At 38.2% G+C, this 13865-nt stretch overlaps 2 protein-coding genes across 2 annotated transcripts in view; one reads left to right on the forward strand and one right to left on the reverse strand.

Annotated features, from left to right (window-relative positions):
• The window catches only part of LOC106960037 (sodium/bile acid cotransporter-like), a 14113-nt gene extending 7343 nt beyond the window's left edge, over window positions 1-6770 (reverse strand). The window contains exons 1-2 of the mRNA XM_015052952.1: window positions 6693-6770; window positions 6433-6591 (exon numbers count right to left, since the gene is read on the reverse strand). The gene's annotated coding sequence lies outside the window, so the exon portion shown is untranslated. The remainder of the gene's footprint in view (window positions 1-6432; window positions 6592-6692) is intronic.
• Window positions 6771-8572: 1802 nt separating this feature from the next.
• Window positions 8573-13310, forward strand: LOC106960041 (protein max-like). Its single transcript, XM_015052956.1, has 4 exons — window positions 8573-8753; window positions 11160-11267; window positions 11878-12001; window positions 12080-13310. Exons 1-4 carry the CDS (start codon window positions 8718-8720, stop codon window positions 12262-12264), a joined length of 453 nt encoding a protein of 150 aa, XP_014908442.1. The 5' UTR covers window positions 8573-8717; the 3' UTR covers window positions 12265-13310.
• Window positions 13311-13865: the final 555 nt, after the last annotated feature.

Consider the following 13865-nt stretch of genomic DNA (forward strand, 5'->3'; position numbering starts at 1 on the left):
ACCATGGTCAGTAATACCAGTGGTTTTGGCACTGTGAGCAGGTGCCAGGTGATGCTGAAACATGAAATCTTCATCTCCATAAAGCTTTTCAGCAGATGGAAGCATGAAGTGCTACAAAATCTCCTGATAGCTGCTGCATTGACTTGCCCTTGATAAAACACAGTGGACCAACACCAGCAGCTGGCATGGCTCCCCAGACCATCACTTACTGTGGGTACTTGACACTGACTTTCTGGCATTTTGGCATTTCCTTCTCCCCAGTCTTCCTCCAGACTCTGGTACCTTGATTTCCGAATGACATGCAAAATTTTCTTTCATCCAAAAAAAGTACTTTGGACCACTGAACAACAGTCCAGTGCTGCTTCTCTGTAGCCCAGGTCAGGCGCTTCTGCCGCTCTTTCTGGTTCAAAAGTGGCTTGACCTGGGGAATGAGGGACCTGTAGCCCCTTTCCTACACACGCCTGTGCACAGTGGCTGGATGGATGGATGGATGTTTCTACTCCAGACTCAGTCCACTGCTTCCGCAGGTCCCTCAAGGTCTGAAATCGGCCCTTCTCCACAATCTTCCTCAGGGTCCGGTCAACTCTTCTCGTTGTGCAGCGTTTTCTGCCACACCTTTTCCTTCCCACAGACTTCCCACTGAGGTGCCTTGATAGAGCACTCTGGAAACAGCCTATTTGTTCAGAAATTTCTTTCTGTGTCTCACCCTCTTGCTTGAGGGTGTCAATGATGGCCTTCTGGACAGCAGTCAGGTCAGCAGTCTTACCCATGATTGCGGTTTTGAGTAATGAACCAGGCTGGGAGTTTTTAAAGGCCTCAGGAATCTTTTGCAGGTGTTTACAGTTACTTTGTTGATTCAGATGATGAGGTTAACTGCTCGTTCAGAGAACCTTTTCATGATATGCTAATTTTTTGAGACAGGGATTTTGGGTTTTCATGAGCTGTATGCCAAAATCATCAGTATTAAAACAATAAAAGACCAGAAATATTTCAGTTGGTGTGCAATGAATCTAAAATATGACAGTTTAATTTTTATCATTACATTATGGAAAATAATGAACTTGATCACAATATGCTAATTTTTTGAGAAGGACCTGTGTTTATATATAAGCAGCTGCTGAAAACAAGTTACTTTGAACTTTTAAGTAACTTAGTTACTTTCCAAATCAAGTAATCAGTAATCCATTAAAGTTACTTTTTCAAAGTAACTGTGTTATCGCTACTTATCTACCACTGGAACTTTGGATGCTTGGATGCACACTGCACAGTGCGCATCCAAACACTGTAGATATATTTACATGTGAAACTTTTGCTAAAATTATTTGGAGGCTCAGAATCAGCCCAGTACCAATCCACAATCTCAGGGGAGAAAGACTCACCTGGAGTAAATTAAATTTTTAGCTATTGGAGTTACGCTGAAGAGAAATTAATTTAATCAAAGTATGTCATGAATATGTGTGTTTGTATTCCATCTTAAGTAGGGATGCAGCGTTTGCAGTTTTCTGGCTGATCGCCTATTACCGATCTTTAAAAAGCCTGACCTGCCGATTTTGATTTTGGCCTATACCAATTGTTTTAGTCTGAAATGTTGCTGAATATAGCAAGAAAGTCACTGAGTTTGTCACAGTGGGGTGAATATTGTTAACTGCAAACATGCAGACACGACCTGGTGGTCCGTTCTGTCAGTCAAACCTCTCTCACTGTAGAGCAGAAGAGGACAAACTGTTATTTAAACCTTTGCTGAGGAAGACAAGATCAGGGGATAAAATCGGCTTCCCATGTTAAGTATCGACTGATAACTGATCCCCCAAAATTAAGGAAATCAGTGGCCATTAATCAACTGGCCGATAAATGTTTCCTATATTATACATGTATATAGGATATAATGTAAACAACACTGTGAGAGATGTAATAAGTGTATAGTAGGTGTGCGAATGATCTAATCGTCTGACTATTAATTGCAGCAATCCACATTGTTAGCAGAGATAGAGGGCCCCAAAACCAAATTTTGCTGAGGTCCATATGGAGGTTTGTCCTGGCCCTGGCAGTCCACGCAGCATGCAGCGCTGGTGGCTGCTAAGGCAAAAAACTCAGGCATGGGAGGAGTTCGGAGAGGCCATGGAGAAGACTTCCACGTAGCACAGTATCAGCACTGTCTGTAGTGGGCAGTGAGGACATAGTTATATTGAAAACATTTTGAAAACTTTAATCGGATTACTTATTACTTCTTGAAAAAATAACTTACCGTATTTTCCGGACTATAGAGCGCACCTCACTATAAGCCAGACCCACAAGTTTAAAAAAAATAAAAAACTGGAAACGTACATATATAGAGGTGGCTGAGGTCATTAAACATCTCCCAGACTTTGCTCAGGATGTTTTATGACTCTGTTGTTGCTCCTGTATGCTGTGGTGTACTGGGACAGCAGGCTGAAGGTGGAGGACACCAACAGACTGAACAAACTCATCCGAAAGGCTAGTAACGTCGCTGGAGTGGAGCTGGATTCTGACAGTGGTGTCAGAAAGAAGGATCATGTCCAACATGCAGGCCATCTTGGACAAGTCTCATCCACTCCATGACGTGCTGGTCGGATACAGGAGCACCTTCAGCCAGAGGCTCCTTTTGCCAAAGTGCACCACAGAGCGTCACAGAAAATCATTTCTGCCTGTTGCCATCATGCTTTACAATGCCCAAGTCTGTGCTAATTGACTCAAATTTTTTCTGTGCTTATTTATAGATGATTTATTGATTAATATTGCATGTGATTGCTTGTTTATTTTTGTTTATATCTAGTCATTTTGAACTTATCACTCTTAAGCATATATGTATTTTACAAACTTTATATTTATTACCGAAGATTTATTAAGGACGCAGCAGAGCGCTGTATCCTTAATAAAGCTGCTATTAAGGACGCAGCCCTCTATCTCCAACGCCGAACCACAATAACCCTTCACGCCGAGCTTATGTGCAGCGGCTATCGATCTGTACTCCTAGATCGATAGTCTTCAACTTAAAAGTGGCATCATATGAACTTCTGAGGGTTGCTCCAGGAGTATGGGGTACTAGGCCCTTTGATATGGCCTGTTGGGCCCTTGTCTGTGCTAAGTGTATGACCAATGTCAGAGTCTGGTCTGTATTGCTGGCAGTAAGTCTGACTCTTTTCCAGTGAGAGTTGGACCCTGCCAAGGATGCCCTTTGTCACTGATTCTGTTCATTACTTTTATGGACAGAATTTCACAGCCAAGGTGTTGAGAGTATCCGTTTTGGTGGCCTTAGGATCGCATCTCTGCTTTTTGCGGATAATGTGGTCCTACTGACTTTATCATGTTGTGATCTAGAGCTTTCACTGGAGCGGTTCACAGTCGAGTTTGAAATGCCTGGAATGAGGATGAGTCCCTCCAGATCCGAGGCCATGGTCTTGATATGGAAGTTGGCTAATGCTTTTTGGAATTTTTTTAATCATTGGGGCAGCAAAAGGAATTACTGAGGCCCAAAAAGGAGAACAGTTGGGAGAGTTTTTTTTTTTTTTTTTTTTTAGATTTTTCAATCTAAAAGAAATAGATTGATACTTTTGATGAGGTTTACAATGACCTTAGAGTACTCTAGTAAACCTTCGAAGATTTCGTTTTTGTGGTGACAGAGGAGGACCACAAAAACTCTCATCACCACGAGGTTTTAAAAGTACTTTTAAAACCTCGTGGTGGTTTTAAAAGTAAAACCACCACGGTTCCTTTTCCACCTTCGAGGAAAAGGAACCCCTAAGAAAGGAGAAGGAAAGAGGGCGAGCAAAAAAACATAAAGTGCATCTTTTTTACTCCTGCAGGAAGCAGGCTTTTGTTCTTCATGTAATGTTGTAATTAATTACATTAATGTAATTAAACATTAATGTTTAATTACATTAAACATTAATGTAATTTTAATGTTTAAAAGTACATTAAAATTACTTTTAATTTTAAGTACATTAAAAGTACTGAAATTTGTTAAAACTGAGGGAATAAACAGATTTTTTTAACAGAACAAGATTTTAACATTTTGATCTCATAATGTTGGGATTGTGAATGAACATTAAGATATTCTGACAGTAGTAAAGTGAGCTGTGGATAAAATGACTTCATTTAGAAGGCTTATTTTCTTTTCAGAGATGAGCATGAGGACTTCAAAGAGGAGATGCGCCGCCTCAGGAAACTTCGAGGAAAAGGAACCCCTAAGAAAGGAGAAGGAAAGAGGGCGAGCAAAAAAAAATAAAGTGCATCTTTTTTACTCCTGCAGGAAGCAGGCTTTTGTTCTTCATNGTGCTGCTTCTCTGTAGCCCAGGTCAGGCGCTTCTGCCGCTGTTTCTGGTTCAAAAGTGGCTTGACCTGGGGAATGAGGGACCTGTAGCACCTTTCCTACACACGCCTGTGCACAGTGGCTATGGATGTTTCTACTCCAGACTCAGTCCACTGCCTCTGCAGGTCCCCCAAGGTCTGGAATCAGCTATTCACAATCTTCCTCAGGGTCCGGTCACCTCTTCTCGTTGTGCAGCGTTTTCTGCCACACTTTTTCCTTCCCCCACACTTCCCACTGAGGTGCCTTGATACAGCACTCTGGGAACAGCCTATACGTTCAGAAATTTCTTTCTGTTTCTCACCCTCTTGCTTGAGGATGTCAGTGATGGCCTTCTGGACAGCAGTCAGGTCAGCAGTCTTACCCATGATTGCGGTTTTGAGTAATGAACCAGGCTGGGAGGTTTTTAAAAGCCTCAGGAATCTTTTGCATGTGTTTAGAGTTACTTTGTTGATTCAGATGATTAAGTTAATTGCTCGTTCAGAGAACCTTTTCACAATATGCTAATTTTGGTCATACCCCCCTTGGACAAAGACATGGACAAACATTGGCTTAGGTCACTTACTATTCAAATCACATTTTCCACTGGAGCAAAACAAGCAATAGCTCTCAGCCCAGAAGCCTTATAAACAAGATTTATATCATTTAGAAAAAAATCAATTTATCTTATTTAACTAGTTTTGGGTCAGTGTGGTAAAACTGCATACTTGTGAGCTCAATGTCTGGTTTTGGACTAGTTCTAAAACAGTTGTATGTAAGATTTTGTTCTGTTATTGTTATTATTCACACCAACTTCTGTTCTTAGTGGTTTTATTGTTTAACTTCGTCTTTAGCTCCATAAATGGATTGGAGGGACTAAAAGGGTTTTCTCTGCAAAGCAAATTTTCTGAATTCCACTGAGTCAGAGTTTAATGTCCTCCATTAAAAAGTAATGCATTGAAGATCAATGGTAAGGTTGTAAGGTTAAAGCTCCTTGAGCCAGCTAACACTGTGTCTATGTAGTCAAGCTATTATTGTATCTATTAATATTTTTCAATTTATTGTTAATTTACTTGTTTAAAACTTAGAGAAATGTACATGATCTGTTTCAATATATTATATATAGAATCATGTTGTCATAAACAATTTAATTTTGTACTTTATTTTGTGTTAGCTATGTATGGCTTAATTTTTCTGATTTTACTGTTTATAATTTATGTATAATTTTACATATGTAATATGTGTTTCTTCTTTTCAGCATTGCATTTTCAACCTGCGCAAATATTTTTGATCTATTCTTTCATTACCGTAATTTACTTAAGTTGGCCATTTCTAGTATATTTCATTAATGTCTAATATTAAGAATATTAAATAGGCCCCTTTTTGTGACATGTTTTTAAACATAAGACCAGCTTTTAGTTGATCAGAATCCAAGAATCTTTGACAGAAAACAAAAGAAACAAAAGCCACCTTATCTGCATTTAGAACACCCAGAAGTGTTAACAAGTAAATTCTACATTGAAAACTCTTTTAATTTGATAGCTAATCTTTTAGTCTTACTAGAGTGGCTCAGTCAAAATTGAATCTAAAGAAGAAACCATGGGGAGGAGCTAACAGACTTGGATTTCCTCATTAAACACGAACTGTCAAAACACAAGTGGAGCAAAGCTGGTCAACAATTAAAAGAATGTTGAGATTGATGTAAATAAATATTTGTGCAACAAATCCACATAAAGCTTAATTTATTGAATTACTGAAAATTACTTTTTGATGACATTTGATTTGTGCCATTGGAACCGTTGTAACAAGCTGTACATTCATATTAAGAATGGGGTTGTAATACAGTTTAATCTCCCTTTTTGCTGGACAATAGCTGCATCTTTTATCATAGCGTTTTAATTACTGCCTGGGGTCACCCATGGCTTTCATGAAAGCTTTAGACATTCAGAGTCAAATTAACAAAAAACACCTTATTACAATAGCAACTCTAAAAACATAGTTAGTTGGCTGAAGGAAATGCCTTCGCAACCAGATTTCTCTGGGAACATAAACACTCAAAAGAGAGAGTTTAACTAAATAAGTAATGTTAAAACTAATGGTGTTATGAGTGGAAAAATATCACTTACCTCAATTTCAGGCAGCTGGCTGGAGTGTTAAGCTGCAGAAACAGGCACCGTTGTCTTCATACTGGCTCACATTCTTGTGCCAGACCCCTCGACTTTGTGTTTGAGCCCCTTTGTCACATGTTCTTCTAACAAAATGGTTGCTGTAGATGCTGCAGGCAGCTAAACAAGAGACTAACAAAGGGATTTTCAGATGTTCTCAAAATTACATGCTCATATGAATCCCTCCCCCCCCCCCCCCCCCCTTTTTAATTGCTAGTTACTAAAAGTATTCTGCCAATCGTGCCAACTCCCCAGAAGCCCCCTCTTCTCTTTTCTGTCTTTTTGGGTCACTACAGAAAAATTAGAGCTTAGTAATCTTGAAATATGAGGATAGAATGTAAAAGTTTCTGTTCATCTTAAATTGCACTGGACTTAATTTTGCAGAAGAAACATATACACGTTTTTATATTCACAGACAGTGGTTTGGTTGCCTGCAAGGCTTGTTGGTGTTCCCAAAATACGTCTTCAAACATTCATGAAAATCCATGAAAGAAATAAAATAAAAATATAGTTTACAGTCAGATTTGTTAGACATTTGGCTAGAAATAGACATTTTTACACTCAGAGTGAAACTGCTACATCTAGCTTTAAACTATGAACAAAACTTATTAAAAATATATATATTATATATAATATACATATTATATATATTTTTCTGTGATTGACCAACAGTTTCAGCATAATTATGAAGCAGAAATAAAAAGATCCATAATTTCAACAATCTTTTCATCCATCCAAGTGAGATCCACAACTCAAGTAAAATAATCTGTTGCTTGGACAACAGGCAGTATTGCATGTGTTTAAGTTAAAATTAACTACACATAACCCTGAATGCATCATCCCCACTGTGAAACAAGATTATGGCAGTATCTTGTGGTGATGATATTCTTATTTCGAAAGAATTGGGAAACTGATCAGAGTTGAAGGGAAGATTTCTCGTGCTATGAAGATCAGGTTTACTTCTTTTAACACAAATGGCTTCCTTTAATAGAAGGTATGGTAAACCTGTTAAAGGTCACAAAAGACTTGTGACTGGAAAAAGGGTTTGTCCTCCTGAAGGGCAATGAAATTAAATATACACTCAGAGCTGCAATGCTATGGTTAAAGTCAAAGCCCATGTGTTACAATGATCCAGTAAAACTCCAGTAATGCGCTGATTCCAATCTCACCAAACTCATACTATTTTGTAAAGAAGCGCAAGCAGAAGAATGAGAAGAATGAGCAAAAAATGTACATTCCTATACCTGCATATCTGGAAGAAATGTACCTGGAAAGACTTGCAAGGGGTTGCATTTTTATTTAGAAATAGATTTTATAGCCATGTATAATTTTTTTACTACCCTTCACAAGTATGAATGACAGTTTCACTGAGATAAAAAGGTAATATTTGATTATAACACAACAAACTTTAAAAAAAAAACACTAGATTCTGTTTTTTTTTTTTGGTTGTTTGTTTTTTTTTGTTGTTGTTGTTTTTGTTGTTTTTTTACCTGTATCCAAACATTTCTTTTAATTAAAACATTTATCTTAAGGGGACTGTAGAAGGTTTAAGTGATGGTTTGCTCAACATATTATTCAATGGTCTTATGAATGAAAATGGAGAACCAGGGATGACAGGTGGGGGAGGGCGGCTGAAGTGAGCAAGACTGCAATCTGGTTTCATAATCGTATGTTTGATGAAGCGCAGGGGGGCCTGTTGTTGACGCAAACAATAAAAAATGACTACTCAAACATCACAAAATTGTCATATTGATTATTCCTGGGATGCAATGGTGGGTTTTAATGTAGGAATAGGATAGAATGATTGACAAACATCTAAATCTACTTACTGCTCTTTTATTTTCTATCTCGCAATATATAACACTATATTACAGCAATTATACTAAGCATACAGAGTCCTGAGATAACTGGATATCTAACTTGTAAAGTAGATTTTTTGTGTGTGTGTGTGTGGGGGGGGGGTAGGTTCTAGCCCTTAGCTTTTAGGGAATTGTAGTCTTAATGTAAAAGTGGTACCCACACCTAACATAAATTGATCTCAATCCTGAACACCATTTCCCATAGGGCCATTGCTCAACCTGCGCCTGCGCCGTGCTTGTTTTTCCCGTCCATGTGTCTCTCGTCATGCGCCTGCCGTAGCAGCAGCAGCTCCGCGTACCGTTTTGTGTGTTCGCCTCCAGTTGTCGCTGCACTTTGTTTTGACAGCTGCCTGCTTTCTTTTCTAGAACATTTTTTTTTACTGAAGAATGAGCGAAAACGATGACATCGAAGTCGACAGCGATGTACGTGATTCGGTTTCTTCCAGCAGTATTAGCTAGCCAGCCTTGTTTAAACGGACTGCAGCGTAAATATAAGCTGCTGAACACCGAAGCTATGTGAGCTAGCTCAATATTTTTAAGCTAACACTGAATATATATTTTTGAAACAAGTCGACAAAATTCCTGTTTGTCTAACATGTTGAAGTATTTTCTTGTAAATAAAAGCAAAACACACAAACTGGACTGAGGGAACTGTACATTTTATTACATTAACGCATTATATTGTTGTTTATATAATGTTCCTGTGAGGTACTTGATCATTAGCTTGCGTACAGAAGTATCTTCACAGTTTCTCTACGTCCGTACATCAATCAAATGTAGTCAGATGCATAATAAACTCCTTGTATAACTACAGTGTTCCACATTAAAAACGTGATACGACAGTCACGAACAACAGTTAAGCTGTTGCTGCAAGAAGGTCAACTCATGGGAGGGGAAATTCTCTGAACATGTTGTACTTTATTTAAATGAAATGTATACACTTTCCTCTTAATGATGTTTTTCGGTGTATATGTCAGAAAAATACTAAAAAAAACCAAACAACAGATCTTGTTTGCTGCAATCCGTGCATTGCAGGTTGGGCCCACCGTGTTACTATTGTAGCTACATCGATAGCACTGAGATGGTCAAATTATACTGCTGTGTTTTATCTACTAATCTTGGATCTGATTAAAAAGGGCGTGTTTCGTCCTTTACCCCGCATGGTAAATATTGCAAATCAGCACTGAATAGACATGAAGTACTTTTGTGTTCTGCTGCTGTCGCACGTATCCCATGAGCTCCCTAACGACTTGGCCCTTTTAAAGTAGATGTTTTATTTCTAAGTATAATCCCTCTGCATTGTATGTTTTTCGTTAGAAAAACAAAATACATATGATATCAACTGATTTGGTTGGGTGTGACATTGGCTGACAGTGGAGCTTTGATGGAGTCACTGTCTGACATATCTTCTGTGTTATGATTTATTAATTTTACTGTGGATTATCTCCCCCCCCCCTCCCACGGTTTCATTAAACTGGGCTGTCCAGCTTCAGATCATCTTGCAGCCACTGGGTGCTTGCATTTTATTTAGAAGTTTGTACAAGCGCTTTCACAGATTTCTTTTTTAAACATTTAGTGAATTGAAATTCAGAAAACTGTACTCGCACATAAATCCAGATGCATGGAACTATGCTTAACTCCTTACGACATGCCAATCTACATGAAAATGAGCACACAATGAGACATTATTAATGTAACTGCTACAATCATAGCGGTACCGTAGAAACATTTGTTCATCACCGGCGGAGTTGCCGTGGGGCGGCATACACACATTCTTCCTGTGTAACCTTTCAGATCCACCAGCAGTGTATGTTGCCAAAAAGTTAATTCAGTGCTGACAAATAGACTTAAGACCTGATCCTGCATTTGTTGTCACAGTTTCAGTTGCTTTAACTTTTAATAACTGCTGCTAATTGCTTGTAGATATGGGCAAGATTAAATGAGTAGAGGTTTTGTGGACATGTCCTGACTTGCATCTGCATATCAGGGAAATGTGAAGTTGGGTTATTAATGCTGAAAATTGCAGTGATTATGTCATTTATTAAACCCACATTTTCTGTCTTTATGGTTTCTTTTCATTTTCACCACAATTTTCTGGGAGCTTTACCATCTCAGCCACTAAAAAATACACATTTCCTTTGCATCAACAATGGTTAGAAACCATCCAAGTGCAGATATGTAGAATGTGAGTGCATGGCGCTTAAAATATGATATTCAACAGAATATTGAATCAATGGAGTCCAGTACAATAACATTATTGCAAAATATATATATATATATATTGATGACTACAATTCATTCTATCGTTCACCTTGATTTATGAAGATCTACCTTAACTACATGGCATGGTTTCTTGTCTTTCCGTTTTTGAAGCGTGACAAAGAGAAATGGATCTCTCTGTCACGTCATAAATATACTCTGGGGAAAACAGGAAGTTTGTTCTGAGTTTTGGCTCCAGCCACTGCGGAACAATTACGGTTAAGATGCTCGATGGTCTCTTCACTTCTTGTGATTCATAGCAAATATGTAGTTTGCTGGGTAGGGACCTGTTTATCTTGAAGCGGCCCAGCCTTTAAAACAGCAAAGAGCAAACAAAGATCGCATTCCTAAAAACGTCTCTGCTGCTTCCTCTTGCACAGGAATTTGTACACACAGTGAGCCTTTAAAGTTGAAAACAGGCCATACCGGAAACCATGTGCAAACTAGTTAGCAAGCCCTTTAATTCGTTTTATGAAGTGTTTAAATTATTTTTTTTTAATATACGCCATGTTGTTTTGAAGAAATGCCTGTGTAAAGTATGTGTGTGTGTGTGTGTGTGTGTCTCTGCAGGCAGACAAGCGAGCCCATCACAACGCGCTCGAGCGCAAACGGAGGGACCACATCAAAGACAGCTTCCACAGCTTAAGAGACTCTGTGCCTTCATTACAAGGAGAGAAGATCAGATGGACTAAATATTGTGGAACATTAATGCTCTTATCTGTTTAATCAGTGGCATTTAGTCGCTCAACTGATTCTCTGTGGTAATGCCATGGAGAAGCAGAAGTTTAGAGGCTGCTGCCATATGTTTGATTGGTAACATGATTCCTATGAATGAACAGTCTATGCAGTGTTTGCTGAGCTGTCACTTTATGTGCAGCAGATTAGATTTGTGTCGATTAAAAACAGTAAAACCTGCTCTGTTTCTTGCCAAAGTGCATACACCTGTTGAACGTTTTCACATTTTGCCATTATGCAAGCCAAACCTTGATGAATTTTATTGAGATTTTATTTGATAAAACAACTTGAAGTACTGCATGGCTATGATGTAGCATACTGATACATGTTTTTTTTTTTTTTTTTTTTTTTTAACATTTTTAGTATTGAATATCTGAAAGGTGTGGCATACTCAGATCTGTTGCAACTGTAATTGCAACAAAGCATATTTCTAAAAAAGAATTGATTGATGCATGCCACACTTTTAGGAGTTTTATGTGAAAAACATTTTTAAAAACTTTTTTTTTTCCATCCCATCCCAATTAAGACATTAAAACTATTTTTGCTTTGACAGGCTTCTAGGGCCCAGATTTTGGACAAAGCTACCGAATACATCCAGTTGATGAGGAGGAAAAATCACTCCCACCAGCAGGACATTGATGATTTAAAGAAGCAGAACGCACTGCTGGAGCAACAGGGTATGTAGAGGAATCTTAGAGCTGATGATTGCTTTTGCTCACTTCTTTACATTTACCATCTTGTGTCACTCGGTTTAGTCCGTGCCCTGGAGAAAGCCAAAGGGAACTCTCAGCTCCAAACCAACTACTCCTCTGACAGCAGCTTGTACACAAACCGCAAAGGCAGCGCGGTGTCGGCCTTCGACGGCGGGTCCGACTCCACCTCCGAATCGGAGCCGGACGAGCCGCCCAACAGGAAGAAGCTGCGTGTGGAGACAAATTAGACTCCTGACGGTCTAGACGGACTTTTTGTATCCACCAGCTCTTCTTACCTGCCTGCCTTCGTACACCAGTCAAGAAGATGAGGTGGAAACTGTCTTAGAGGTGCTGTTACTGTGTGTCCAAAACGCTTCTACCTTGCTGTGTCCTTCCGGCAAGCTTCCCCTCTCTGTTTTTGTGTCCCCGAAATGACTTTTAATACACCCAAAGCGTGGCAGCTCAGCAGTTTTGAAGGACATATGGTTTGTAAGACCTCATGATCACACGTAGAAATGGCACAGCATGAAGCTTTAGTAAAGCTGCAAAAACAAGCTTTTCTTTTGGTTGTTTGGGACAAACTTTGTAATCCACTGAAGCTGTACAACTATACCAGCTTTGTTGAAATTATGATCAGAGATAGTTTTTAATATTCGTATTTTTCCAGGAAAGAATGTGAATTTGTCGTCAGAAAAGGTGTCCATCTTTTAAGAAGCAACCCTCTTTATTCAGGTTAGGTGGCTGAAATAATGTCTTTGAAAATGTTGTTTTAGTGAATCCCTCTTTTAATGCACTAAAATGTATTTCATACCCTTATATTGTACATTAATATGCCTGGTCTCTGTAATGATTGGCTTCAGAGTAGACCAACTTCCAGTTTTAGAGCATTTGAGTATTTATTTTCCTCATTTTTTTTATCTCAGTAAATATATAGATATATATATGTGGTTTTAAAAAAAATATCCCTCAATTAATAGTGAATGTTACACAACACAGTTGAAGGGCAGTAACCTTTATTTTTGTTAATGGAAGTCCATTTCAGTGTGTTGTTTGTAACACTATATTCCTTAATGGTGTCAGTTCTGCACAGAAAAGCCTTCCCTTGACATATTTGCCTGTGCTGGGAATGTTGATCTTTAAAAATCAGAAAATAATGTGTGTATGTAATCAATATTTGTTCCATTCCATGGAAATTACAGGTATGTTGTACATACTGCCAATGGTTGTCTTGCAAGTTAAGGCATACCTTTATTATGAGACTATAAATAAAACTATTTTATCCTTTTTGGATGTACTTGTGACTCAGAGTGTGCTTATTAACTTCTTTCACCAGTTGAATGTATTAAATGAAATATATGGGGTAAATCTTAAATATGTTCTCCAGTGGTGAGGTGTGGATGCTGAAAAAAAATAAAAAGTGAAGATAATAGTCTGCAGGATTTACATGAAAAATATCTTTATTTCTGACTGCTTAGCAAATAGATTATTTTTTCCATCCTTTCTTGTGCTCTATTAATGTATGCAGATTTTGTATGATTAGGCTCACCATAAGTCTACCTCCTTTAATTTTTTTCAGCAGAAGTGGATGTTAATGAAACATTTTCTGCAGGAAACATGGCTGAATCTTGGAATGTGCTGACCAGACCATGCAGTTTTTATGCAACTTGGCTTGAAGTGATTGTAGAAAGTCTATTATGAAATCTGTCTAAGGAGAAATTAAGACAAGAACACACAAAGAAAGAACTCTAACCTGATGGGAGAGGAATATGCATAAAAAACTTGATGAAATGTAGAATTGCAAAAAAAAAAAAAAAAAAAAAAAAAAAAAAAAAAAAAAAAAAAAAAAAAA

This window comes from Poecilia latipinna, unplaced genomic scaffold, assembly GCF_001443285.1.
Source record: "Poecilia latipinna isolate Pla-1442-1.1 unplaced genomic scaffold, P_latipinna-1.0 Scaffold1148, whole genome shotgun sequence".
Taxonomy (NCBI): domain Eukaryota; kingdom Metazoa; phylum Chordata; class Actinopteri; order Cyprinodontiformes; family Poeciliidae; genus Poecilia; species Poecilia latipinna.

Excerpts from the sequence above, each read along its gene's own strand:
- LOC106960041 (XM_015052956.1), top strand. The coding sequence starts at position 8,718 with ATGAGCGAAAACGATGACATCGAAGTCGACAGCGAT. Across the intron at positions 8,754-11,159 it reads ACATCGAAGTCGACAGCGAT|GCAGACAAGCGAGCCCATCA; the intron begins GTACGTGATTCG and ends GTGTCTCTGCAG. Across the intron at positions 12,002-12,079 it reads CGCACTGCTGGAGCAACAGG|TCCGTGCCCTGGAGAAAGCC; the intron begins GTATGTAGAGGA and ends CACTCGGTTTAG.